Raw genomic sequence first — 25,926 nt, 5'->3', positions numbered from 1 at the left:
GAGGCATGTATTAGCTTTTCTAAGTCAGGGAAAGATAGAATTGATTTAAGTTTTGAAATATTTCGTAGATGGAAGTAGCAGGATTTAATGATTTTATTAACGTCTATTTTAAAGTTCAGATGGGAATCGAATGTGACCTAGATTTTTTAGCTTTTGTTTTAATTCTGGTTGAGATCGCCTGCTAGCTCATTTGGCCCCAATAAAAAAGAAATACTCCTGTCCTGTATCTTCAGTTTTCAGAGAGAATCCATGCTACAGAGCCTGGTGACCAATGATGTACAGAAAGTCACTTAAATTCACAAAGGTTTTTTTTAGATTAACTCAATTAATTGAAGTGAATGCAGCTAAACAGCGAAAAATAATTGTGTATACCTGCTTTTTCACTAAGAGACCGACTTTTGACAAATGTAATATTGAAGAAAAAAAATTGAAATGAAAAAATACTAATGTCCCTTTGTTTTTCTTAAAGAGAGGGTGATTATGGCCATATCATGCTTGCAATCTGTGCATTGTAAAGTTGTGAGTAGAAGTTCGCTATCGATGGTTTGACCAGGCACAGCCAACTTTGCAACAAGCTGATATTGTAATCGATGTCATTGTTTACATTGATGTTTTTCCCCAGCTCTAGCTGACAATCGTTAGATGTTCATCTTTCATCTCTTCTTGCAAACCCCACATCCAAAAGACTAACAGTTAACATTGGTTCTTCTTTGGTCTTCAACAATAGTCAATTGAAGATTGAAGTTATACAAATTTATTGATAAACAACCAGAGGATATGAATGACATTGGTATACAGTCAAACAGCGTAGGTGGTGACGGAGAGCAGAAGATAACTTAAATGGATGTTTAACTGCACTGCTGAACTGAAGTTTACTGTTATTAGTTCCGAACTCAGGAGAAACTTGAATAGATGAAGTCACAATCCCACTGATAAAGATTTACCTCCAAAACATATTTTGTAATTATTAAAAAATACAAATTTAGCTAGCAGGCCAGCAAATGGGCCAATTGACTTGTAAGGGGTCATTCACATTAACTACCTCGATATATTTTACGGATGGTCTCCCAATGTTGGCATTCATTTTTGTTAAATCATCAACAATACTAACCATGAGTTATGGGATGTTGGGAGAGGTTTTCCTCCAGGGTAGAAGGCTGTACTAGCAAAAAGGAAGTCAGAGTTCAGGCAACAACAAGAAAAGGTTAAGGAAAAGATGTTGGTTGGGGTTGAAATAGACCTATACCTCATTAATCTGGCTTGATGTGAAATGTGCGCGTGGAACAAACTGTAATGGAAGCTAACATGTTTCACTCTGTCATGAAAACAACTAGAAACATGCTGTCAGTGTTTGGTTCACTTTATACTGCTAATCTCCTATTCGGATGTCTATTCATATAGAGTAAAAGACAACATTATCGCACATGTCAAATGAATACAGAGCATTGCCTGTAGGACAATAGATGAAAGCAAAACATAGTTTACAAAAGTAGTTTCAAGTTTTCAATATACAACTGATTTGCATTCTGGCTCTGTATACCAGTTGGACAATTTGGTATAGTTTGGATTTTTTTTCAGTTCATTTTAAATCTTTTAAAAGGTTAAAATATGTTGAACAAAAAAAAGGTATCAGCATCATAAGTCGTAGAATAAAACACGTACACGTAAATATTCAGTTACATAAATTAACATGGATAAATATTAAATCTTCTGTCTAAAAAGAAGGAGGAAGAAGCAACTTGCTTGTCTTGTACCAACCCCAGGCTATACTAAATCAATAGTTGCAGGTTGTGGGAGATCTGCAAGATTCTTTCACGTGTAGTTAATTAAAAGGAGAAAAAAAAAATCACACCAAGATATAAAAAATGAAAATGTTTACAAGGCTTTCTGTGGGTATATGAAGGCACTGGCATGTAGAGGTAGGGTTAAAAAGCACCTTGTGATCTCTATTTCGTCACACAATTTTCCCAGCTGTGATTGTGGCCCATAAAATATGACGAGTGAAACCATGAGTCACTCATTGACTGATACAGGAAGTCAAGCTGTTAGCTGCTAAAACGTGTTTAATTTTAGAACAAAGTGCAAACAAACTCTGGTGTTCAGTGAGACCGGAAAGTTATGGACAGACTGCAGCGTGTGCTATTGTTGTTCTGCTTCTATACCCGCTGGTATCCTCTTCAAACTCTTGAACAAGGTAGGCTACTATACTCCGTCTGCTCATGAAACACAAGACACAACCTGAAGTTCAAAAGGCTTGTAATCCTATAGATCCATACAAGCAAATACTTTAAAAAAATGTATGTCTGTTCTGTGATGACTAAAAAGTTATAAAAACAGTAAGAAAGTAAGAGTTAGAGAAAAAAAAAGCAGAGGTGCACCCTATAGATCGACTTAGAAAATATGTTTGATAAAACTGATTTCACTGTGACCTGGCAGGTTCTTGTCAAACTTGTCAGTATACATTTTTCAGGAAGTATGAAACCATCGGACAGATACTTCCCTCAGGCAGCTGTGAGAAATATTTCTCTCTTGATTTCATTAGCTGCTCTGCATTTTGCTGTACTTGCTGACTGGGGTGGAGTTCCGTTGCCTCCATACTACACTTCTCATGAGGAGGCTGTTGCTGCAGAAGTGGACAGTCTGGCCAAGACTGAGGGAGTGGACTTTGTCCTAAGCCTGGGAGATCACTTCTACTTTAGTGGTGTCAAGAATTTGGAAGACCCCCGGTTCAAGGTGAGCTCACAAAGCACACACAGAGGAGGGAGTCGGGGAGACATGTCATTGAATGATGAAGCTCAAACTGTAACAGGTCACAGGAGGTGATGCGGGTCGTCCAATCACCAGAAGGTTGGTGGTTAGATCCCCAGCTCCTCCAGACTGCGTGCTGTTCTTGGGCAAGATCCTGAACCCCAAATTACCCCCTGACATCTGTTTCCTCAGTGTATGAATGGTGTGTGATAGGAAAAGCACTGAGAATAGTTCAGTTGATCTCGGAATGATTTAAAGGACGAAATAAAATAAATTTGTAGAAAAAAACAATCATAAGTAGAAAATCTGAAATATTCGGTAGCATAAACTAACATTTAATTTTACTTCCAAAAAGGAGTAGAATAGAATTGCAGCATGGGAAAATGTACATGTGATATTTTTGTTGTATTCATCCCGATCAAGTCTGGTTTTGTTGGCAAATTGAAGAACCAAATTTAAAATACACTGTTTGCGTTGTCTTCAAATGCTTTCAGTGCTGTACACTGTGATTCCTGATCAAGCCGGGTAAATATGCTGTTTAGTTACTCCAGTGTATTTACAATTTACAGCAAGTAATATGGTTTCCTATCCACAGCAAACATTTGAAAGGGTCTTCTCCCAGCCATCTCTACTGCATATCCCATGGTACCTGGTCGGTGGAAACCATGACCACAGGGGCAACATTTCAGCTCAGATGGCTTACTCTGATGTGTCCAAACGATGGTAAAGAATACAAATACAATACAGACATGGTCTCAATAGAAACATAACAAGGGATGAATGAAAAATATAAACATTAAGACAGATAGAGTATTTCTACTAATCCACATTAACATCACTTTTCATGTTTCAGTCACCCCTCTGTTCATCAGCCATGATAATTTTCTAAGTTTTAACTTTTTGGACTTTTGTTTAGAGTACATAGAGAAAACCTCCTGGAAGAAAACATGGATGTCTGTATACCTCTCGAGACTGCACTGCAGCTTTGTGTGGCTAGAATGAATAAATGCAACAGCAAACAGTGAAGGCTGTCTTCAGATGGAAAAAGAAACAAACTAAATTGAACCTGCTGCACAAAAGATCTAAGCTGTCTGTCAAGGTTTCCATACTTTATATCTCCCTGGTGCCCATTTGTTATTAATATATCATGAGTCTCCTTTTTGTCTGCAGGAATTACCCTGGTCTCTATTATGACCTTCACTTTAATGTCCCACACACAAACCTGTCAGTGAGCATACTGATGATCGATACAGTGGTGTTATGTGGAAACACCTATAACCAAACCCAGCCTTCAGGACCAGAGGACCCCAGAGCAGCAGATCGCCAGTGGAACTGGATCACATCTAAACTGGCGAGCAGCAGGTGAGCCACCGTGTTTAAACTTTACTAACTAGTCAGACAGCTTTTAATCATTCATTTATGTTTGATAATAATTGATATGATGTTATGATGACAAGTACCAAATATACATTAATGATGAACATAACAATACAACAACAAAAAACATGTTAAAAAACAAAACTAAACAAACAAAAATGCAGATTATTGCAGCACCTACCTATTAAAACACTTTGTTCTGTATCACGGACATACATGGACATTAAATCCTTTGATGCTGAGCCGTAAACAAACAACTCAACTCCTGCAGTGAGTGGTCAAAGATCAAAGAAATGTTTATGTCTTGCAAGGGTGCAACTCTCTGTCTCTCTCAGAATTGGGACATTTCCTCAAACCGTGTAAACATTTAGGTACGGCGAAGGTTCATCCTGTATTATTATAACAATCATTAATACAATTACAATTGATTCATTATTAACATTTACATGTAAAATAAAATAAAACTCAGAATACAAGACAAAAACTATTGATTTAAATTTAAAATAAAATACAAACAATATATTTTATTAAAAAATAAAAGACAAACCATTTGTTTTAATTAAGAATCAAAGACAAACTAATACTTTTAAATAAGAATCAAAGAGAAACTTATCATTTTAATTTATATTTATTTTTCATCATGGAGCGCCGTCTTTCAAGCATAAAGACAGATTTCAGACAAGAGAGGGAGACTCAAGCACAAATAAGAAGTGCAGTGCACATGTCCGTGACAAGGATTAACAACTTGGGAGAAAGTAAGGGAGGGGTTTTCATGCTCACAAATCTTTGCTTTAATCCTGTTTTAGTAAAAGTAAGAGTAGTTCAGTCAATACCTGTACTTCCACTTAATCACCTCTGCACACACACACATTGTAATTTTTTAACAACAGGGTGAAAATAATAATACAATGATAACCACCAGCAACAGCTAAAATTGAAAACAAGTTATGCAATTACAAGTTATTGCAAACAACCAGTTTTTAGGTTTTGGGTTGGATGCTTTTCAATGGGTGATTTAGGTTAACTCTATCCTTTCAATAAATCCAATGATTAACTAACCTTTGTCTTTTTCTTATATTAAAATCAATTTGATGATCTGAAACATTGCTCAAAAACCATTCCTCTGTCCCTTCATGCTGTCAAAAATTAACTTAATGATGTGAAGAGTTACCTGTTTCTCTTATCTCTGAAGATAGTTCTTGTTAAATCTTTATATGGCTATATGTTTAGATTCATTGCTATGTGCATGTATTATTGTATAAAATGTATTATGCATCTTACTGCATAATGGATGAGAATCCAAACATCGAAAGCAAAACAATATTTTTGCACCACTAAATCATCGTGCCAGTCTCGACTTACATGTAGAAACAGAAGCAAATAAGACATAACTGTGGATGTTCTCTAAGATGTGATACAGTTCCATTTTGTTTTATTGGTCCCTTTTAACTAAACTTAAGTGCCAGTATGTATGACTTGTGTCAGGTCAGCCTATGTTGTGGTGGCTGGTCATTATCCTGTCTGGTCCATCGGTCATCATGGACCAACATCCTGTCTGGTCAACAGACTGAGGCCCCTGCTGAAGAAATACAGAGTCACTGTGTACTTGTCAGGCCATGACCACAATCTGCAGGTATGTACTAAGTGCAGGCTCAGTAATAAAGAATATCATGTGTATATAGATTCATCAAGTAGGTGTGTCTTAGTGTAATGTTATTTGTCAAACTGTGTCTTTTTGACAGTTATTTACTTTGTTTCATGTCCGACTTATCAAGTCGTATTTGAGTAGATGGTATGCAAGATTGCACCTCTCTGTATAAGGGGAAGCATTCACTTGTAGGTGCAAAAAAAGACTCATTCGATGTTGTTAATGGTTCAACGCTAGTTTGCATAACCTCCTGGCAGAAAGACTGGCATGTGACCACCTCACAGAGTCACAAGGTTTTCATAAGGTTCCAAAAAGCGGGGTAAATTATACTTTGTTTCAACCCATGAATATAACTGGTCAATATGATTAACCATAAAGATGAAATCCAGCTCAAGGTTGACATGTTGTTCCAGGAAGATAAAATATGTATTTCCTGCAATTGAATACGTACAGTAATATAACTTACAGTCCATGGGAAATATTGTTTGACTTATTACAAGTATTTTTAGTACTAGTTTCTGTACAAATCTAGATTTTACACAAAAATATGTCCATGATCAAGTTATAAAATGTTACTTTGATCAGAGGGGCTGAAGGAGAATGTAGAAATAGGAAGCTTCCTGGGGTCTGGTCTGGTGTTTGAGGATCCTGATATAGTTATGAATGACTCTGCTGGACTCAACCAGGCCTTTGGATGAAAACTGTGGGATAGTGTGTTGGAGGCAGGAGAGGGGGAGAGGGGGAGAGGGGGAGAGGGAGAGAGGGAGAGAGGGAGAGAGGGGGAGAGGGGGAGAGGGGGAGAGGGGGAGAGACTTTTTTTAGCTTGTCCAGTTTGGACTACTGTAAAAAACATGGTGGCCTCCATAGAGAGGACCCGCTCCCTATTTAAATACAAAGGGCCCTTTGTAGTTAAACTTCTGCCAATAGATCCCTTTCACCTAAATCTTGTACACTGAACCTTTATTGAATTTTGTCACTGTATCTCGGACTGATTGAGCACAACATTAATGGCTTTGATGCCGTCTGTCTCTGCTTTTTTTAACAGTTCATCAGAGAGGATGATGGGAGCTCATATGTAGTCAGTGGGAGTGGGGTGGTCAGCGATCCCAGCACCACTCACAAGGACAGTGTTCCTCAGTCCTGGCAGCTCTACTCCAGTCCGGTCAATCACACAGTAGGAGGCGTGGCTTACTTCCAGGTCACTGAGCATAAGATGACTGTCAGTTTCATGCAGACCAACGGGAAATGCGTTTACCAGGCAGAGCTGCCAACACGTCAGAATTAATGGAATGCTATAGTCACAGTTTGAAGTAATGACGTTATTTGTATATGTGAGCCTATAATTATCTTGCTATTGTGCTACTTAATGCTGTCTTACTTTTAAACACAAACATAATTAATATATCGCAGTGGCTTTTTGAAGGCTTTTAACAAAAATCTAAAGCTGAAAAAAAGATTACAGATATTTATGGGCGATGGGATGTTACTATTAAATGAAATGTATACATTCATACTATTTGTTGCTGTATGTATTGTTTTATACATGTATCAAAATATAAACACTTTTATGTCTTTTGTTGTGCATGTTATTGCATGATGGATGCCTCAATCGGCAGTTTGAATTATACCCACTCTACTTGCTTACAAGTAAGTAGTAGAGCAATATGTGGAGCCAAGTAGAGAGTTCATCAGTTTGCAACCAAGCCATCTGCTCTCCCATTTGGAATCAAAATTGGACCATATTATTATTCGTCATATTACTAAGTTTTTATTTACTCTTCTTGCATTGCTGTTAAAGCAATTCTGTTTGTAAAATTATTATTATTATTATTATATTATTATATCACAGCTCAAACATAGAGTTAGCGCTAATGAGGAAAAACTTCTTTGTAACTGAGAGAAACCTTCAGAGGAGAGAGAGAGAGAGAGAGAGAGAGAGAGAGAGATTTTGATATTGTTATGCACCGATCAAGTTCTTTCTTTTCTACATGACATCGATCTCTTTTTTTTGAGACAAATTATTTTACTGGATCTCCCAGGAAGATGGCTTTTGAGACAGCTTTCCTACTTACATGTTGTTATGGCCCAGCTGAGACAATATCAAATAAGGGAAGACACATGATGGTTAGAATATAACAAAGAGATTTTTTCAACAAAATGTAATTTTATGTAACTACGATTTTTTTTAAATTCATCTAATAAGGGTGGTAGTCGCTAAATTCCAGACCAAAAAAAGATTAAATTAATACTACAAAAATCCAAACACATCTGAACAAGCCACAGAATTGTACCAGAAGGAATTTGTATTCTTTCACAGAATTCCCCCAGCAGTCAGGTCTAGTCAGGTCATAGTCTACTTTTTCAGCATCTTTTGAGATGAGATGTTTCTCAAAGTTCATATTTTGTAGGTGGAAGGAGGCTGTCCCAGAGGCTGTTTTTTATGTTCGATTCAATTGACATGTCCTGATCACCCATAACTCTAAAGTTCCTCACAGTAGAGCTGGGGGCCAAGCAAATAACTGTGGTCAGAATTGTTTCTCTGAGGCATTTAGGGCCAAGTACAATCAATGACAATACTACACGTGTGTTCTCTTTTGTTTGCCATAAACCATATTATATTGTAAGGCATCAAGATGTAATTAACTGTAGAATTGCAGTCTGTGAATGTGACATGTGAAGGCCTAATTGATGGGTGCAGAATGACCCTAAAACATTGATTATTATCCTACCTTGTTATTACCTCTACCTTCACAGTGTTTTTTTATATTGTAGGCCTATACATGGCTATTCTTAATTCTTGGTTAATTACCCAAATTTGTAAAAGACTATGGACTATCTTTTCTACTTCGGATTTGTATTTTGGTTTTCTAACACGATAGGCCCATGGGTGATCATGACCATCTAATGGCTGAATTTTAGTTGTGACACCTTATTGTTGTTTCTATCTTGGCATAGAAATTGTGTAATTATCTCCCTACTAAAATTTGTAGAATCAACTTAATGTTTTCTGTCCACTTAACTCTTTGGAATGACTTATTCTGGGTAACTTTACCAGTAACTGGTGATATTGCTCATCTCTCAATGCCAGACACTAAGACAAAAAACTAGCACAATGATGCAGGCTTATTGAGTAGATAACTAAGCCATTCTGACAGAATTATAGTCTCTAGAATAATTGAGGTAAGAGTATTACAATATTTGTACTGAACTTTTTAGTCAAGATTTAATAAAGAGACATAAAATGGATCAGGTTTAACTTTTTTGTTTTTTGTTGTTCACCTTTTAATGAAGATGCATAGAACGTATTTCTACAGTGAAGTTCTTAAAACTATAGACAGACATTATTATTGTATATTCAGTATGTGGTTATGAGTTCTGCACATTCAGTCCAAACCCTTTTGCAATGCTGACACTTCCAATTCCATTTCTAATAAAGCACTGATATTTATCCATTTAATTTTTGTAAATCAATTGCGATATTTTCTATTTTCCATTTAACAGAACTGAAATAATAATAACTGGTTGTGTTAATAACAACATTTATTAAATCTTGAATATTCACTTCAAATACTAAATGATCTGCAAAAAGCAGATGTATAACAAAAGCATCATATACAAATATGTTAATTTTAATTAACGACAATAAATTAAGCATCAGATACAAAAAATATATACAAAGTCTTGATTTCCCATAAAGTGTTGCTTTCACCAGATTAAAAAAATACCTTGTCATGACTATCCTTTCAAGTTAGAAAGGTCTATATTAAATGTAATAAATAAAATTAAATGGTAGCGTTCTCTACAATTGTCAAATACCACTAAACACATAGCAAAGAAAAGGAATGAAATATAATAGCTTCAGTAAGATGACTATCAGTGTTCAGTGTTTCCATCTTTTCTTTTTTGCAGCATGAAATGATAAAGTAAGAATATAATAAGTTCAACACATCTAGTTTCACAGAAACTAAAGGAAGGGTTGATTCCAGTGTTTGACAGTGGAACTTTGAACTACTACTTTCCTTGCACGGCTCTATCCAGTTCAGCTGTACCGCATGTTCCCACAATAATAGATGTGCATTAGTGTGCATGTGCAGTAACACACACACTATACATCCCGGAGTGGCACTCCTTCTTTTTCACATCTCTGAGCTTTCTTCCTCCGCTTGCAACAGACCACTGCAATGGCAATGATAATGCCGATCAGTAGCAGGATGAGGAAGATGGCAGCAGCAATCACACCAACTGAATACACTGTTGAAGACAAAACAAGACAACACCTACTTGCAGAGCTTTACTTTATGTTAGATTTTCTATACTTGTCTGACATTAAGACTGTTGTTTATAGGAAACTATTATTAGGATGGGATGTAGCCTGGTTTAAGTACAAACACATACAAAATAATACATAAAATACACATCAAAATAAAATTATAATCTGTATACCTATAGCCTGCAATATTTATTATGTCCCACAGTAAAATGTTTTCACAGAATAAAAGAATTCTGAAGGTTTGCTATTCTTCACATTTGACACTGAGTTGTATGCAATATTAAATTTGTCCTGAGGGTGGTGCTAAAGGAAAAGCTATTTGGCCAACAAACGGACAGTGTTATTCTATAAATTATCTTACCGTGAATAAAACCCATGAAAAATACCAAAGACAACATGTGTTAGTCTCTCGTTTATGCATATTAAATGTATTTAGAAGTCTCTCTTTCTCTCAAACACACCCACACACACACCCTAGTTAGAGGGAGTGTTGCTTATTTACATTTCTTATAATCCAAACAAAGAGACATGAGTCACAGATCCCTTTCATGTGCCACACTGTGATGAACAATGAGTGGACCTCCAAAAGATATCTATCCATCCATCCATCCATCCATCCATCCATCCATCCATCCATCCATCCATCCATCCATCCATCCATCCATCCATCCATCCATCCATCCATCCATCCATCCATCCATCCATCCATCCATCCATCCATCCATCCATCCATCCATCCATCATCCATCCATCCATCCATCCATCCATCCATCCATCCATCTTTCTCAACTTTACAGTTTAGTTAAACCTTTATTGTTAAAGGGACTGCAAACTCTTATAGCTTAAATGTAAATGTAAACTTAGGAGAGTGTTTTAGTTAAAGGGCATGTGCGTGGCAACCCAACAAACACCAGTGATATGTTTAGATGACTAAATGACGAGTTTTCATTCACATATGATGCTTGTGTCTTATGAACACGGCCATGTGATATATTCCCTTTGCTTACATTAATAAGACAACGAAGTCGCTCTTACAAAGGCTAAAAACAGCTTCTGTTAAATGTTGTCCAGTCTGTGTCTGCATGACAGCACATGACTGGTATATCTAGACATGTCCACAAACCAGCCAACCATTTTATTTAACCCGAGTAGGTGCATTGTGCTTGACTGCCTTTTTTCAGCTACACCCACACAGACAAAAAACAACACACCGTGTGTCCTGTCAGATCACGAATAAACCAGTGTGTGTCTAAAACACAAAAAAATCGACCCGATCAACCTGTTTCCATCATATCACACAACTTTCGTTTAATAGATGCTCCAGTGTTTATCCATGTAGAAAATGACACTGTCGATGTGCTATAGAGACTTTAACTGTCTGCTTGGTTTTGAGCAAATACTTCACAATGTCTTATTTGGTGTTAAGTTCACACAGATGCAACCAAACCTTCAGTGTCAGGACTTGACTACTGTTGTGTGTGTTGCTTGCCACTGAAGTATCTAGCATACAGGCCAGTGGTTCATTAACATATTTCATACATGTAACTAAATCCCTTCCCACTTCTTTCCTACTTACAGCCTTTCTAAAATTCAGGACAACTCACCTTCAAAGATGTGCGGGTTGTCGTCTTGGGAGCACTGGGGCTGGCTCAGCTCTCCCAGCCGCTTGTCAACAGTGCGGCTGGGGATGTAAGCCTGGACATTGAAACAGTAGCTCTCGTCTTTGTCCAGACCAGGCAGTTCTATTATATTGGTCTTAGAGTTGTAGACTCTCTGCAGAATACACAGAATAGAAAACATGCAGTTTGCAATGACTAAAAGATATTTATGCGTGTTTGAGATTGATATAGTGATGTCTGCTTTTATTCACCTTTCCAGTGCTTTGTTTTTTCCGATAGGTGACTTTATACTCCAGCTGGTCAGCAAAGATATCCCTTATGTTCAGCTGTTGGCCATCTTTAAACAGGGCGGTAAGTGGGTCAGTCACATACAGGGTGGTTTTCTTTTTGTCTTCATTCACCTCCAGCTTGAAGTTAGGTTTGCCTATATCAGCTGTGGAGGAGGAAGGGAGACTGTCAGAAATCTGTCATCTGTGCATGTACACCACTGTAACTCCTATGGAAATGATCATTTTAATTATGTTTGAGGCTAAAAAGTGTGAGTGTTGCGAACGCTGTGACACCACCATTTTTAGACATGACCTGCAGTTAAAGTCCGGGGAATTTGCTAAGGAGTTTACCAATAGTCTGCCTTTCACATATGCTCATCACAACAGGAGGTTCTCTGCACAGACACGTTCACAACAGCAACAAATCTTCCGCACTGTTCAGGTGAGAGGTGGAGCAGCCGGGTGCAGCAGGATGAGACAGGATGCAACATGATAACTCTGCTGTGGAGATCACATGATTTTCTTGCCAACACACAGACTTTAAAACCACAAACTCTCAATACATCTCTGTTGTGTCTTCTATGTCTTTGTCGCCACTTTCTCTCACTTGGACATTTGCGTTCACACATGCACCTCCTCCAGCAAAAATACAGAGGAGCTGCAGAGTTCAGTGCAGGTCTTAAAGTAGACAGAGCTGAGCTGCGACAGGACATCATTGGGAAGGACCTGAACACTGACGAGCTCTGGGACAACTTAACAGCTGGTTATTTTCAGCACATTTTGTCAATTAGAAAAAAAGAGTTCACAATGGTAGCAGAAGAACCTACTGTCTTTGTAGGGGCAGAACCGTGGTGAGCTGGTGTAAGGGAACTCAATGAGATCAGTGGTGGCCCCCAGCGACGGTTCCGACAGGACGTCAGCCATGTAGCAGGCATTCACGTCAGTCAGAGAGCTGGACAGATCACACACTGTTGCTGAGGACCGGATACAGTGAGGGTTCCTCTGTTTGTCCCCACCAACCCTGCAATAATTTGACAAGTTGCATATGGACAATGAATGATTGCTGAAAATTGTCTTATCTAGTCTATAGTAGAAACGAGATGAGCAATACATTTGTTCTTAAATCTGTCTAGTCTGTGTATTATTTATAATGCATAAAATCCGAAATTAATAATTTGCAAAAAATAACATTGATATGAATATACTGTGGGACAATGACAGCAGTTTGCATCTGTTAATTATATTTTCTGAATTGTTGACATTGCTCTGGCCTCTTTCATTTTTGTATTATTGGATCACGAGGGTCAATTTGTCTTTTAGTTATCTTACTGTTTAAGGATTTCTGGCCTAAAATTTACATTCCAGTAAAAGCTTTTACTGGATCAATAATGGACTCTTATCATGCCCTTCTGCAATAAATGAAGGTCACACGGCAAGATGAATGTGTCTGGGATTGAAATGCCATTTGTTGAAAGGGTTAAGGGATGAGGGTTTAGATGCAGGTACTTACGCAGAGAACTCCACAGTGTAGGAGTAATTGGCTGATGGTTTCGGTTCCCAGGACAAAATGGTTTTAAAGTTGGTTGATTTCCAAGTGACATTCTGTGCTTGGGGATAGGAGCCTGTAAAATTAGACAAGGTGTGTAAGATACTATACTAACACTATTTAAAGTAATGCAAATAAAGTAGGAAAACAATGCACAAGGTGTTTTATATAATTTATTAACAAGTAATTCCCATAGCTGAGCTGTACAGGAGACTGGCACACATTGATAGTGCCATAGTTTAGACTCTTAACGCTAAACTAAACTTTTAAGTAATAAACACTCAACACCTTAATTGACGTCCTTCACAATATGCAGGACCACACTCATTTATTACAGAGAAAAAGCTTCACACATGATGTAATGCAGACCAGAAATAATGAAAACACACAAGTTCCGACACAGCACTTTGTAAGTGAGATGAGATGATCTTAATGTGGTGAATAGAGCACATTGCTATCGTCAGTGTAAAATATCCGTGGTCATATATTTTCTGGACTGACTGTTCTGTCAAAACCACAAACGTGTGTTTTTAGGACTTCACAGTAGTAGCAGAAAGTGTGGCACCCAAAGAACATGAGAAGAGCTGTTTTTATATCAACAGTCTGTTACCTAAGATATTTGAGTTGGTTGAGTCATTTCTTATTAACAACAGTCATTGCTGTCTCTTTATAGAATGAGCAAACAGATCACACCCAGGACACATTCTGGTGTAAGTTATGTAGTCATTTTAACAGGTCCTTGAAATGCTGGCAATACACACGTAGAGCAGAATCCACTATTTACACAGATCGTTGAAATATATTCTTAAATGTGATTTACAGCCTAAAGCACCAAGGTTCAAACATTAATTTCAAATATTTATCCTGCAAAGTGTCTAGTGACGTGGCATGAAACTCTGTAAGAAATTAAAACTTTAAAGAGTCTTAATATGTGTGCCAGAAATCTGAACATATAAACAAATGACTGAGCCCTAAACTGTCAGCAGAGGCAGATATGCTGCTCCTCCACTGACCTGTTCATGTAGATCTGTTTATGTGAATACAACTTTACGTTTGCTATGAATTCACACTTTCACACTCACAATACTACAAAACAAACTGCTCCATACAAATGTTCATACATTCGTGTGTTACGTACGCTACGGTCATTTGAGAGAACGTGTAGAATGAAGGGCGAGCAGCGTAAACTCACCTGAGGCGGAGTGTGTGGAGAGAAAGAAGAGAACCAAGATGAGAGCTGCTGTGACTGACACCATCTCCTCTGATGTATTCCTGATGTTTCAGCTCTGTGTCTGTGGTGCTACTGACCGATCACCGTGTGCACTGTGTGGATCCTCTGACTCTCTGACTGGAAACCAATGGTTTTAGCGACGTGACCGCGCGGGGCTTTGCCAAATATGGAGCGTCCGGCCATGGCGTCACCAGACTGTCATAACCTGAGTCTCAGTGCTTCCTGTGAACATTTTTCAGCTACCAACACCTGACCTCTTTATTTCTTCATTTCGGTAGTTTATCAACACCTTCCACACCCTAAGTGAAGAAGTGACTCCACTCTGCTTTACAACCCTCACAGACAAAAGAGATCAAATTAATCAGACACATTGCAACCGTGTAATGGTTGACTAGTTATTTTTGGTGATACTGTTACTGTTAGAAAAAAATATCCTGGTTTCCCAAAAAACGTCCTCTCTAGACAAAAAGTGGTTTGCAATAAACAACACGATAGTCGCCCCCCCCCCCCCCCCAGTATTTATTGTAACAAAAATAATCCATAAGATTTTTTTATCTCAAAATGAGTTTTCATTTAGCTAAATTAGTTATATTGATATATTTGCTTATTATTACAATTATCACAAGAAGTTTTTAAAAACAGGTGGTGAATATGTTTCATGACAGATTTATAAACATATAAATTTGATTGATCAATGTTCACCAGGCACAAAAAAGTTGCCGATGTGACGCAAACTTAGGGGTATAGTGGGTTTTTTGTAGTCATAGTGGGAATGGAATGGATGACATGCTTTCCAGTGGTATGTTGACCACACAACCACTTACTACAGCATGACGGAACCCAAATACTCTGCTCTCGAGAAGCCTACTATAGCTCTGACTGGGGGGAACAGCCTCACACTGCAGACGCCGCAACTCAGGTCATTAGTCAGGACTTCCACTTGTGTAACAGCTCCAATGGCTGATCTGGAGGTCTATTCATAGACTCAGTTATTTAGAGTTATGCTCCCAGACATACAGAGGAGACACTGAGAGTTTGGACTGTGTTATGTTAATAGAGATGTTTCTACTGTGTTTACCACAGTTAATGTAAAGTTACAACATGACTGAAAGTGGAAAAACCTCTGTTGTCTGTTTTTGCCCCCTTCATGTACAGGGAGTGCTGCCTTTTCAAATCAGGCTTACTACACAGTAACTAACTACGTCACTTCACCACACAGGGTAACCTGTACAACAATGTAACTGTCATAAAAATCACAGGCAGATTAAATTAAATGAAACCAGCAGCAGGAAGGTTGGAAAACACGTAAAACACTATTACATGCTTTGTGAGATGTTTAGGAAGGACTTATAGAAACTGTCAATGATTTGTAGCAAATGTCAAAGCAGAGACACTGGTTGTTTCATGTAGTGGCCAGTTATAAAGTTTTTTGCTTCTCATGGAGTTGGCTGGGAATACATATGTGGCACTTTGCCAGAGCCCGTCCCCATCATCCCTCCTACCCCCAGAAGCCCCCCTGCCCCCCGACATTGTGGGCCCCGGCTGTATCATGGTTCACCGTGACTTGAATACCAAGGAACACTCTGACGGGAAGGACTGAATGCAAATGACTGAATGAGTTCACCAACTGTTGACAAAGGATAAAGCTTCTAGTACACATGCAATATAGCACACACACAGACACAGAATTTGTTAAGAACTTGTACTTAATCATTAGTGATGGCTTGGAAGTAATTTAAACTAGTACCGAGGGATGGACAATTCAGGAGTAGAGCAAAAATAAATTTGGGTGCATACTTTTCCAAATTTCCCTGCAATTTATTTCATTGTCAAGATAAGCAACAACAGCAGAGTTTAGTGGTCCGTGTTGATGGATGAGATTAAACTAAAATATCAGAGAAAAGCGTAATGTTCCCGTAATGGTCCATTGCTTTCTGTGGAAATACAATGAGATCATTGGGCCTTTCTGTCTATTGTATCAAACCACGCTCCAGCCAGGTTTCATCAACCCTGACTGTAGGATCTCTTCCTTAATTACCTTTCCAGATCCATTCCTGCCTTGGAGATTAGGAGCAGCCATACAGTATATCTGGGTGTCAACACTGTTGGATCCACCTGTGCCTTGCTTTTTAACTGCAGCACATTGGGCCAAAGTTTGTTTTGGCTCTGAGGGCACTGCTTCCACCCAACCATTGGAGGTATTTATCACAAATCTAACAGCAACTCTATCTGGGACACTTTACATTTTTTAAGTCTCTGCATAATCACTCAATCACAGACTACTGTTATTTTCTGAATCTGAATTATGCTTAAGAAAGTTTCTCCCTATCGTCTTTGGGGTGAATATCCTTGAACAGCCAGTATATTTCAACAGTTTATCAAATGAGAAAGAGTAACACACTGCAATGTGTAAATACTCAGTTACAACCTGAGGGACTATCCAGAGATGAATAGTTCACTCAAAGTTTCATAATGAACTACACTGACCATACTCTTTTTGCAGGTTTGTTACAGAGTTTGGATTTGTTATTATGCTCAGTTAATAAGGAAATTGCCTTTACACCAAAGTGATGGACATGAATTGAAAAGAGGAAGAATTGAGTGAGAGAGCAAGACAAGAAGCAAACAATAAGTAATTGCTCATTGACAAAAATGATCACCTCTGATGAAATGTGAAGACCCACACCTGATGCCATAATTGTCACACGGTCGTCAGGATACATTGTTCTCTTTAATTTTCTTGTGGGGGCATATGTTTATTTAACAGAGTGTCATCCTCTCTTTTTATGTTGTTGTTGTTTTTAAGGTCAAAGTAAAGGGAAATGTCTTCCTTGTTCTTGGGGGGAAATGTCTGATAAACAAAGGCCTGTGAGAATGGGCGTCATCCAGCACCTCCTGTTTTGTATACAGTTATTGTATACTTACCAAAAGCATTAGCCTGCATCCTCTTACAGAGGATGTTGAGAAATTATTATTTCATGTTAATGAGTTGGCAAGTCAATGGTGCTCCTGCTCCAATATCTATTTATAACATTTAATAACTTTACTATAAAAATGTTAATAACATTGACAAGCTGTGGTAATGAGGACGGTCTGGAAAATGGAAGGAGACAGTGTGTAAACTGAGGCCTGCTGGGAGTCAGTCAGCATCAAGTGTCTACAGTAGGCCTTCTAATCAGCTCAGATACCGATAAGAGCCAAACACTGGTTTTACATTCCTTTGATAGTAGACAGCTTGGGCATAAATGGGGCAGCTACTCACACAGTCCTCATACAGAGGCGGCAAATTTCTCTACACCTTTAATGGCAAAAGCGGGACATGGATGCCATCAGATAAATAAAACCACTTCACTGTCACCATCCTGCAGCTATTGGTCAAAGTCGATCTGGTTTGGAATGCCTGATGGCTGATAGTTGAATGCTCTGGAAGTCAAGACGACAGATGAAAATGGACAACATATAAGAAAATTTTAGATATGGCTACTGCGACAACACACATGGTGGGTATTACAAGCATCAATGCTGAACTGAGGGCTTTTCATAGAAAGGAGAAGGAGCAAGAGGAGAGGGGCCAAGCAGCATTGACCTTAAAATAATAAAAAATAACGTGGTTGAGGGGAGTGGTCATCCTCCAACCAGAAGGTTGGCAGTTCGATTCCCAGTCTTCCCCATCTGCATGCTGAAGTTTCTTTGGGCAAGATGCTGAACCCTGAATCAGAGGTGTAAAAAGTACTGAAATATTGTACTCAAGTAAAAGTATCTTTACTTTGACGACATTTTACTTAAGTACAAGTAAAAGTACCCATCTAAACATCTACTCAAGTAAAAGTAAAAAGTAGTTCATTTAAAATGTACCTTAAGTAAAAGTTACTTCCAACAACTTGATGGGGGCCGCTCCTATACAGTGCAAAAAAGGACCAGGGGTCATAAATCCAATCCAAAAACAGTTATTTTGAATTAAAGGAGAACCTTTACAAATATAAGTGCAATGACATTAAACATGTCAAACATTAAACATTTAACATGTCAACACAACATTTAAGAACTTTTGGAAGAAATGAAACAAATGACAGCTAAAATAAAAAGTTAAAATGCCGCTGTCCCACTGTATATTTAAACATTTGGTTAAACTTTGGGACCACCCTTAGAGCACTAGTCTACAAACTTCTTGTTGAGTTTGAGCATTGTATAGCTGTTGCCTCTTTTGCGTTTGAAGGCAAACTGCTTGCTGAGATATGGCCACGGGTTTTCTTCATCTGCTTTAATCTCAACTGGCGGAAAGTTCGATGCTTCTGCTTGTTGGTCGTCCGCAATATCATCCTTCTCTAGCTCTCGTTACTCGGCACCACCGGGCTTGCATCGACTCCATCATCCACTCTATGCAGCATCTACCACCGGTGTTGTGCAAGTTCACACCTCTCATGAACTAGTTCATACAAGTAAACATAGTTCACCATTTAAATTCTGAACTAGTTCATAGTTCAGTTAATTTCATAGTTTTAAGGTGGAAAGTGAAAATGAAGGACAACTTTTTTTTTAAATAAAACTGAATCCATCACTACCCCTTGCCTTAAACTGTACTTCATATGTATCAATTACTATATATATATATTTTATATATATAATAAATGTTTTATTATTGCTAATTTTCCCTGTTTATTTATTCATACCCTGCAAACAAAAGGCACAACAATTCAAAGTTTTGATACATTTATTTTGAAATGGTTTCTTTTATTTTGAAAAGGCACTTCCTTAATAATACGGAAAAGATCGCTACCACAGACATATATAGTGTTCATATCTATGATCGCTACTGGCAGGTGTGCCCATAGATATCATATAAAGGCTAGATGTCTCGTTCGACGGAGCCGGACATCACCACATGGCAGCCATCTTGCTACGGGGCAGCTCGCTCACCCATAACATTGTGTTGGTAGTGGTAAATAACCATAACTTGCTCAATTTTCAACCGATTTTTAAACGGTTTGGTTTGTTATAAACGTCAGAGATGTAGCAAGATGGCCGCCATGTGGTGACGTCCGTCTCCATTGGCCAGCAACGGAGACGAGACATCTAGCCTTAATATATAAATCTATGGGTGTGCCTCGCTGTTGGAATGAACGTGTTCTTTTGAACTCTTTCATGCACAACACTGTCTACCACTGCAGTGAGAATTGCCTTGCGCCTTGAACTATGTTTTTTTTTACTCAGTAACAGATGTAATTTCCATTGTAGCGAAGTACAATACTTCAGTCAAAATCTACTTAAGTAAAAGTAAAATTACCCTTTTCAAAAACTACTCAAAAAATTACAAAGTATACAAAAAAACTACTCAATTACAGTAACGTGAGTAAATGTAATTCGTTACTTTACACCTCTGCCCTGAATTGCCCCTTAGAAAAAAAAGAGCTGCAAGTAGATGCACTGTATGAATGTGTGTATAAATGGATGAATGGCAAATAGTACTGTAAAGCTTTTTAAGTGGTCATCAAGACTAGAAAAGCACTATATAAATACAGATCATAAGAGTAATTACATTTTCGGAACCTTAGAATGATCTATTCAGTTTAGGACTGCTTAAGAAAAACTGTACATGTGCTTGTCTATGGTTTATCGGAGAAGGTAAGATCATACTGAACATCTGATTTCATATTTATTGCCCCATCAGAGGCAGACACAACAGATTGCAACATGTTATAAACATGTTCAACGTGTTATCAAAGTAAACTTGGCTTTAAACTGTCATCAGCTTCACCAGTCAGAGGTGGTGAGAAGGAGTGTTTTATTATTACCAGGAGGAGCATTCCTTAGAGGGTTGACATAGATGAAGAGAAAAACTGCAACTAGCACCTTGCTGACTCATAATCTTTTATTGTGCTTTTATCTTGATCTAGTCTCAAATAACTGGCAGTGGAGTGAAAGGGATTCGGGGCTAAGATATGTTTAACTAAGAGTCAAATGGCTGAATGGAGACACATTTAGAACTCCTGAAATCAAAACCCAGACATGACATCAGCCAAGCCATTTTCATGACCAGGTATGAATGTAGCTTACAAAACTCAGTTTTTTAAGAACGCATGGCCAGGTTAAACATTACTTAGCATCACTTTGCAGCACGGTTTCAGAAATATCAAGTTCCAGAAATGGAGCTTAATGTCTGTAGAAGGTATTGGAAGGCAGCTATTGAAGACCAGCCACACATTTACAGTCGGTTACAACAGGATGTTTCTGAACGGTAAGTTACACTGACCTCATGTTTGTTCAAGTGTTAGCAGGACAGTCGGCCAATGTAAGAGTACCGTCCTGAGTTACAGTAGGAAGTTTCACAACGGAGTTACAATACAGAGTATCGTCTACGTCAGTAGTTCTCAACTAGTCTGGCTTCGTGACCCACCATCACCCCTTACTGACAAGCCGCGACCCAAATCGAGGAACATTTTCAACTTCTCAAATTTATTTAATGAAAAGATGGTGCAGTTTGAACCTGAGATAGTACATCACAGTATGCCAAAACAAAAAACAAGTTTAATGATAAACCAAAACGACCAGCAGGTGGCGATGCTAGAGAGGGAAATATTCCCTTTTACACTCAATTAGCTGCATTTTAATTAAAACCCAAAAAGTGCCTCTTAAGAACACAAGGTAATACAACATACTTAACAATTCAGTATCAGTATCTTAATTAACTTAAGAAAGGAGTGTGAGTAGACGGCACTCCGTTGCATAAAAAAATCCTAACCTTTTTTTTTGCCCAGGCAAAGTCCCGCCTCCAACTGAAAACAGGTCCGCGACCCACCAGTTGAGAATCACTGGTCTACGTTACTCCGTATTGTATGGTGCACGCACTGCACGGACACATTCTCTTCGTTGCATCCCTCCAAGCTGCAGTGTTTCTTCAGTGTTGTTGGTTGTGGTTAGCCTGTGGTAGCTAACAAGCTACTAGCTCAGCAACAAGTCTGCTTGGTGTCGCGTTCGGTGTGGAGGGATGGTGGTGGGGAGCAGGGGTGGTCGGTTCAGGTGCTGGAATGGTACCGACTGGGTAGGCCTTAGAGACGATTGCGATCCCAAATGACTCACACTGGGGAGGAAGTACGAAACAACACGTTTCGATAACATATTTCTTAGAATGGACTGAGTGAAAAAGTCCGCAGAGTGACTGCTTTCATACTTTGAGGGTCCCTACGACTCCCTTCAAGTAATTACGGATATAAAAGCCCAGCAAATGTATTTTACACGATATGGGTCCTTTAAGGGTTGCAGAGGGGCTGGAGTCAATCCCAGCAAGTAGAGTTACTTTGGGCATTTATTTTATTATGTTTATTATATACACCTCTGAAATAAGATCTAGGTCTCCACTTCTAATTATGGTGGTTACAGCCATTATTTCTGCCTTTACATTATCACGCAGCACCAAGGTTTTTTTCCCTACTGCCCCTTGTGGGACAAGCAAGAGCGACTAGATAGAGCTCATAAAGGGCTGTGGTTTTGAAATGTGTTACAGAACTGAATTTCAGGTGACCATCCATAATCACAAAATCTGGCCAAACCACGAAGGGGCTGCATAAGTGAGAAACTGGAGGGAATCGTAAGACTCCATGAGGTCATAGAAATATTCTACAGAATTTGTCTAAAAACTGGAGATGTGAGCAACAACCTTTATCATGAGGGATGACAAGTCGGGGTGAGCCATTCTGGAGCTCCCGTAAGGTGCCATGATCCCAAACTCCTGCTGGCCAGAGCGGACACGCAACCAGTCCTCCCACTGACCTCATCATTACTGCTGTGTATATCTGTGTTAGCCCCTTTTTCTTTTCTTTTTTATTATTTCCTCTCTTCTATCTCCTATCTTTTGACAACTGGTTATGTAAATCTTCTTGTCTTCCCTGTACTGTCTTTAAATGTATTTAAATGTCTTTTGTCTTGCAATAATCTTTTTTTTAAATGAAGGATGGTGTACATGGTAATATGAGGTGGCCAATACCGACAAAATCTGAACCAATAACACATCTTTTTGGTACACTTATCATCCATTAACTTCCACAGAGCACATGGAGGTCTGATGGTGCAGCAGTGAGCAGGAAGCTCAGTCTCTGACAGAGGATCAGAGAGCAATGCTAAAAACGAAACCCAAGCCCCAGTTCCAGTGAAGCTGGAAGTGCTGAGGTGTTTGATTCTCTGCTCGAGATAATGACTAAGTGAACTGAGGCCACTGTAGTGAAACATTGAGGGGGGAGAGAACGGGAGTCAGCCATCTCCCACACTGGAATAAATTTGTGGGAGTTAGTCAAGCCCTCCTTTTAAAAACATTGCTGTTTTTTTTAATACATCTGACCAGCATTCTGACAGCAGTGTCGCAATGTCAGCTCAATTCAGTATATCTCTCTTTGTGTTGTTCTTCCCTTTTTTTTATTTGTGACAGGTTTATATGACTACTAATAAATGTAAATAATCACATACATGTATAACAGTATATAAACATTATGTTATTACTTTGGTTGGTGTAGTTCAATAGTGTCCAGTGAAAGGATGTCTCTTATATTTGACCATCACTAACTGCAACCTCTGTGATGAACATGTCGTTGAGAGAATTCCTCTGTCAGTGTCACGAAAAGCCTCATGATGTGTTTATAATATGATATTATCATGACATCAAGATTAATTAAACAAAATCTTCAGAAAGGATTGTACTGCATATTATTTCTATATAAAACATATTATTTGATAAAGTCTCACAGAGTGTGTAAACAGGGTGTGGACCTCTAAATCTATCAACATTTCTGGACACATGACATTTTCCCTCCACAATGGCAACAATAGTGCAGGTAACTGCCTATGACTGTTGGGGCGACACGACTGTGTTACATCCAGACTGGATTATTGTAATGCATTATTATCAGGCTCCAGAAGTAAGTCTTTAAAGACTCTGCAGCTTGTCCAAAATGCTGCAGCACGAGTCCTGACAAGAACTAAGAAAAGAGATCACATTTCTCCAGTATTAGCTTCGCTACACTGGCTTCCGGTTAAATCTGGAATAGAATTTAAAATTCTCCTCCTCACCTTCAAGGCCCTTAATGATATGGCACCATTATACCGTTAAAGAGCTGTTAGTACCTTATAAACCCACTAGAGCACTGCGCTTCCAGAATTCTGGATTACTTGTCGTCCCTAAAGTCGCTAAAAGTAGAGTAGGAGCCAGAGCTTTCAGCCATCAAGCTCCTCTCCTATGGAATCATCTCCCACTTTCAGTTCAGGGGGCAGACACCATCTGTACGTTTTTAAGAGTAGGCTTAAAACCTTCCTTTACGATAAAGCTTATAGTTAGAGCTGGTACAGGCTTGTCTTAGAATTGCTCTTAGTTATAATGCTATAGGTCTAGAACAGGGGTTCTCAAACTTTTGCAAGCTGGTTAGGGGTAGTTGTAATTTAGGAACTTTATAATCTTAGTTTGGGTCAATTTACTAGCTTTATTTGGAGGCAGTTACTTAAGTTTAAAAGAAGAAATTACAGCTAACTGGTAAATGCTAGTGAGAATTTTTTTTTTATTTTCATCAAATCGGTTAAAGATAAGTTTACAAGTTTAAGTAGTTGACTATCGAAGAATGCATAACAGGCATGAAGTTTACATTTTATCACATGACTCAAAATGCAAAGTAAGTATTGTTTTTTTTTTTTACAATATTAACAATTTGCATGTGATTGTATTTGGTATTAATATCCACCAAACATGCAGTGAAAGAGACAAGCCTATTGATGTTATTGCAAGTTTTAGTGTTTGCATAATTCCACTTCCACCCTGTTATTGTCTACTATTCTATCACTATCATACTGTATGTGTGTTGTAGGTAGATTGGCAATAATACAGTGGCACCAATGAGTTTTACACAGACAGCCTTTCCTGTAATATAAAAAAGTACTTGGGAACCATCCTGTTTCGGCCAATGATTATATTTATGAACGGCAACAAATTACTGGAAGGGTCATTTCTAGAGGGAGACTACATTCTTCATGTACTGGATGTTCTGTCCTGAGGCCAAAGGCTGGCACGTTATTTGTCCTTACGGTCAGGAAAACTCATAAGCTCCGTTTGACACAGGGTTTACTGCAACATAGTGCAGCGTGAAGTCAATTGTATAGGCAGTGAATTTCCACTTTCATAGACTGGGTTGGGGCATGACGCCTCAGCTTGCTCAGGAATGTAGAGGAGGGATGTTTGGTGTGTTGGTGTTCACCTGTTGGAACATGACTCTGTCCACATTATTTCCAAAACCAGGGATGAAAGTATGAATGGTATCAGATAAAGACTCAGATTGGTCTGTGTGCATGACTGCAATACAGGGGCACCAGGCACCGCACACTCTGGTTCTTGTTGAGGCATATAGGATAGACGTCAGGCATGTGCGGGTATTCAGAAGGAGCTTGAAGTGAGTACACATTGGCCCTTTATGGTGGGATGAAGGGCTTGCACGTCTGAGCTTGGATGACCTCAGCTCATAAACCTGATAAATCCTGTTTCAGTAACAAACAGTAAGAGGATGAAGCAAAAGAACGGACAATAACTATATTTACATAAATAGAAGCATCCCTCAGCAAGTAACACAGCAAAAAGAAAAGAATAAGAAAGAACATAAATAATGGTGATGCCTGTTTATAATAACAAGTTTCATTCAGCTTTTTTTTTAAACATTTTCTCATAATTTCTAACATTGTTGTCACCAATTTAAGATTCTGGAACCATTATGACATCTTAAGTGTGGCAGGTCAACATGAACAGTAGAATTATGACCCATGTCCACTGTGAACATCCATCAAGTTTTCCCTAACTCCTACCAAGATATTTTATATGTTTAAATCTAACCAGATCCTAACCATGGTGCTGTCATATTAGAATCCAGATGTATCTTTCCCACAGTGATTTCAGCGTTAAAATATATAACTGCGTTTCTTAAGAGCAATTGCAAGCAGCATATAGTGTTGTGCAATATGTTCGATTTGAACTTTAACCTGGTTAAATGATTCATAGCTTCTTGGCATGTAGCTAAAGGGTACGCACATGCTCCTTCTTAGTTTATTGAGACAGAATTTTTTAAAAACATTTTCCAGACTGTTAGCTTAGGTTTGTCTGCCCCCATACTGTGTGTGACCATATCACAGCACACATCAGGGAGTTATGTACTGTGGCTGACTGTGCAGCCACACATTCAGACAGTCACCTGCAAGT

General features: G+C 38.5%; 2 protein-coding genes across 3 annotated transcripts; one reads left to right on the top strand and one right to left on the bottom strand.

The window, feature by feature from the left end:
* Nucleotides 1-1,980: 1,980 nt before the first annotated feature.
* Nucleotides 1,981-9,019, top strand: acp5b (acid phosphatase 5b, tartrate resistant). Its single transcript, XM_061093531.1, has 6 exons — nt 1,981-2,194; nt 2,543-2,733; nt 3,344-3,471; nt 3,919-4,110; nt 5,611-5,758; nt 6,819-9,019. Exons 1-6 carry the CDS (start codon nt 2,119-2,121, stop codon nt 7,056-7,058), a joined length of 975 nt encoding a protein of 324 aa, XP_060949514.1. The 5' UTR covers nt 1,981-2,118; the 3' UTR covers nt 7,059-9,019.
* f3a (coagulation factor IIIa) lies at nt 4,746-14,818 on the bottom strand. Of its 2 annotated transcripts, none has more exons than XM_061093533.1 (6): nt 14,670-14,818; nt 13,442-13,553; nt 12,759-12,952; nt 11,914-12,095; nt 11,648-11,816; nt 4,746-6,474 (listed from the first exon to the last, which is right to left on the bottom strand). In XM_061093533.1, the coding sequence occupies exons 1-6, from the start codon at nt 14,731-14,733 to the stop codon at nt 6,452-6,454; spliced, it is 744 nt and encodes a 247-aa protein (XP_060949516.1). In that variant the 5' UTR covers nt 14,734-14,818; the 3' UTR covers nt 4,746-6,451. The 2 variants fall into 2 exon arrangements, with proteins under 2 accessions (XP_060949516.1, XP_060949515.1); XM_061093532.1 differs by lacking the exon at nt 4,746-6,474 and adding an exon at nt 9,025-10,024.
* Nucleotides 14,819-25,926: the final 11,108 nt, after the last annotated feature.

The sequence above is a fragment of the Limanda limanda genome, chromosome 20, assembly GCF_963576545.1.
Source record: "Limanda limanda chromosome 20, fLimLim1.1, whole genome shotgun sequence".
NCBI lineage: Eukaryota > Metazoa > Chordata > Actinopteri > Pleuronectiformes > Pleuronectidae > Limanda > Limanda limanda.
This window is presented reverse-complemented; position numbering and strand designations above follow the sequence as displayed.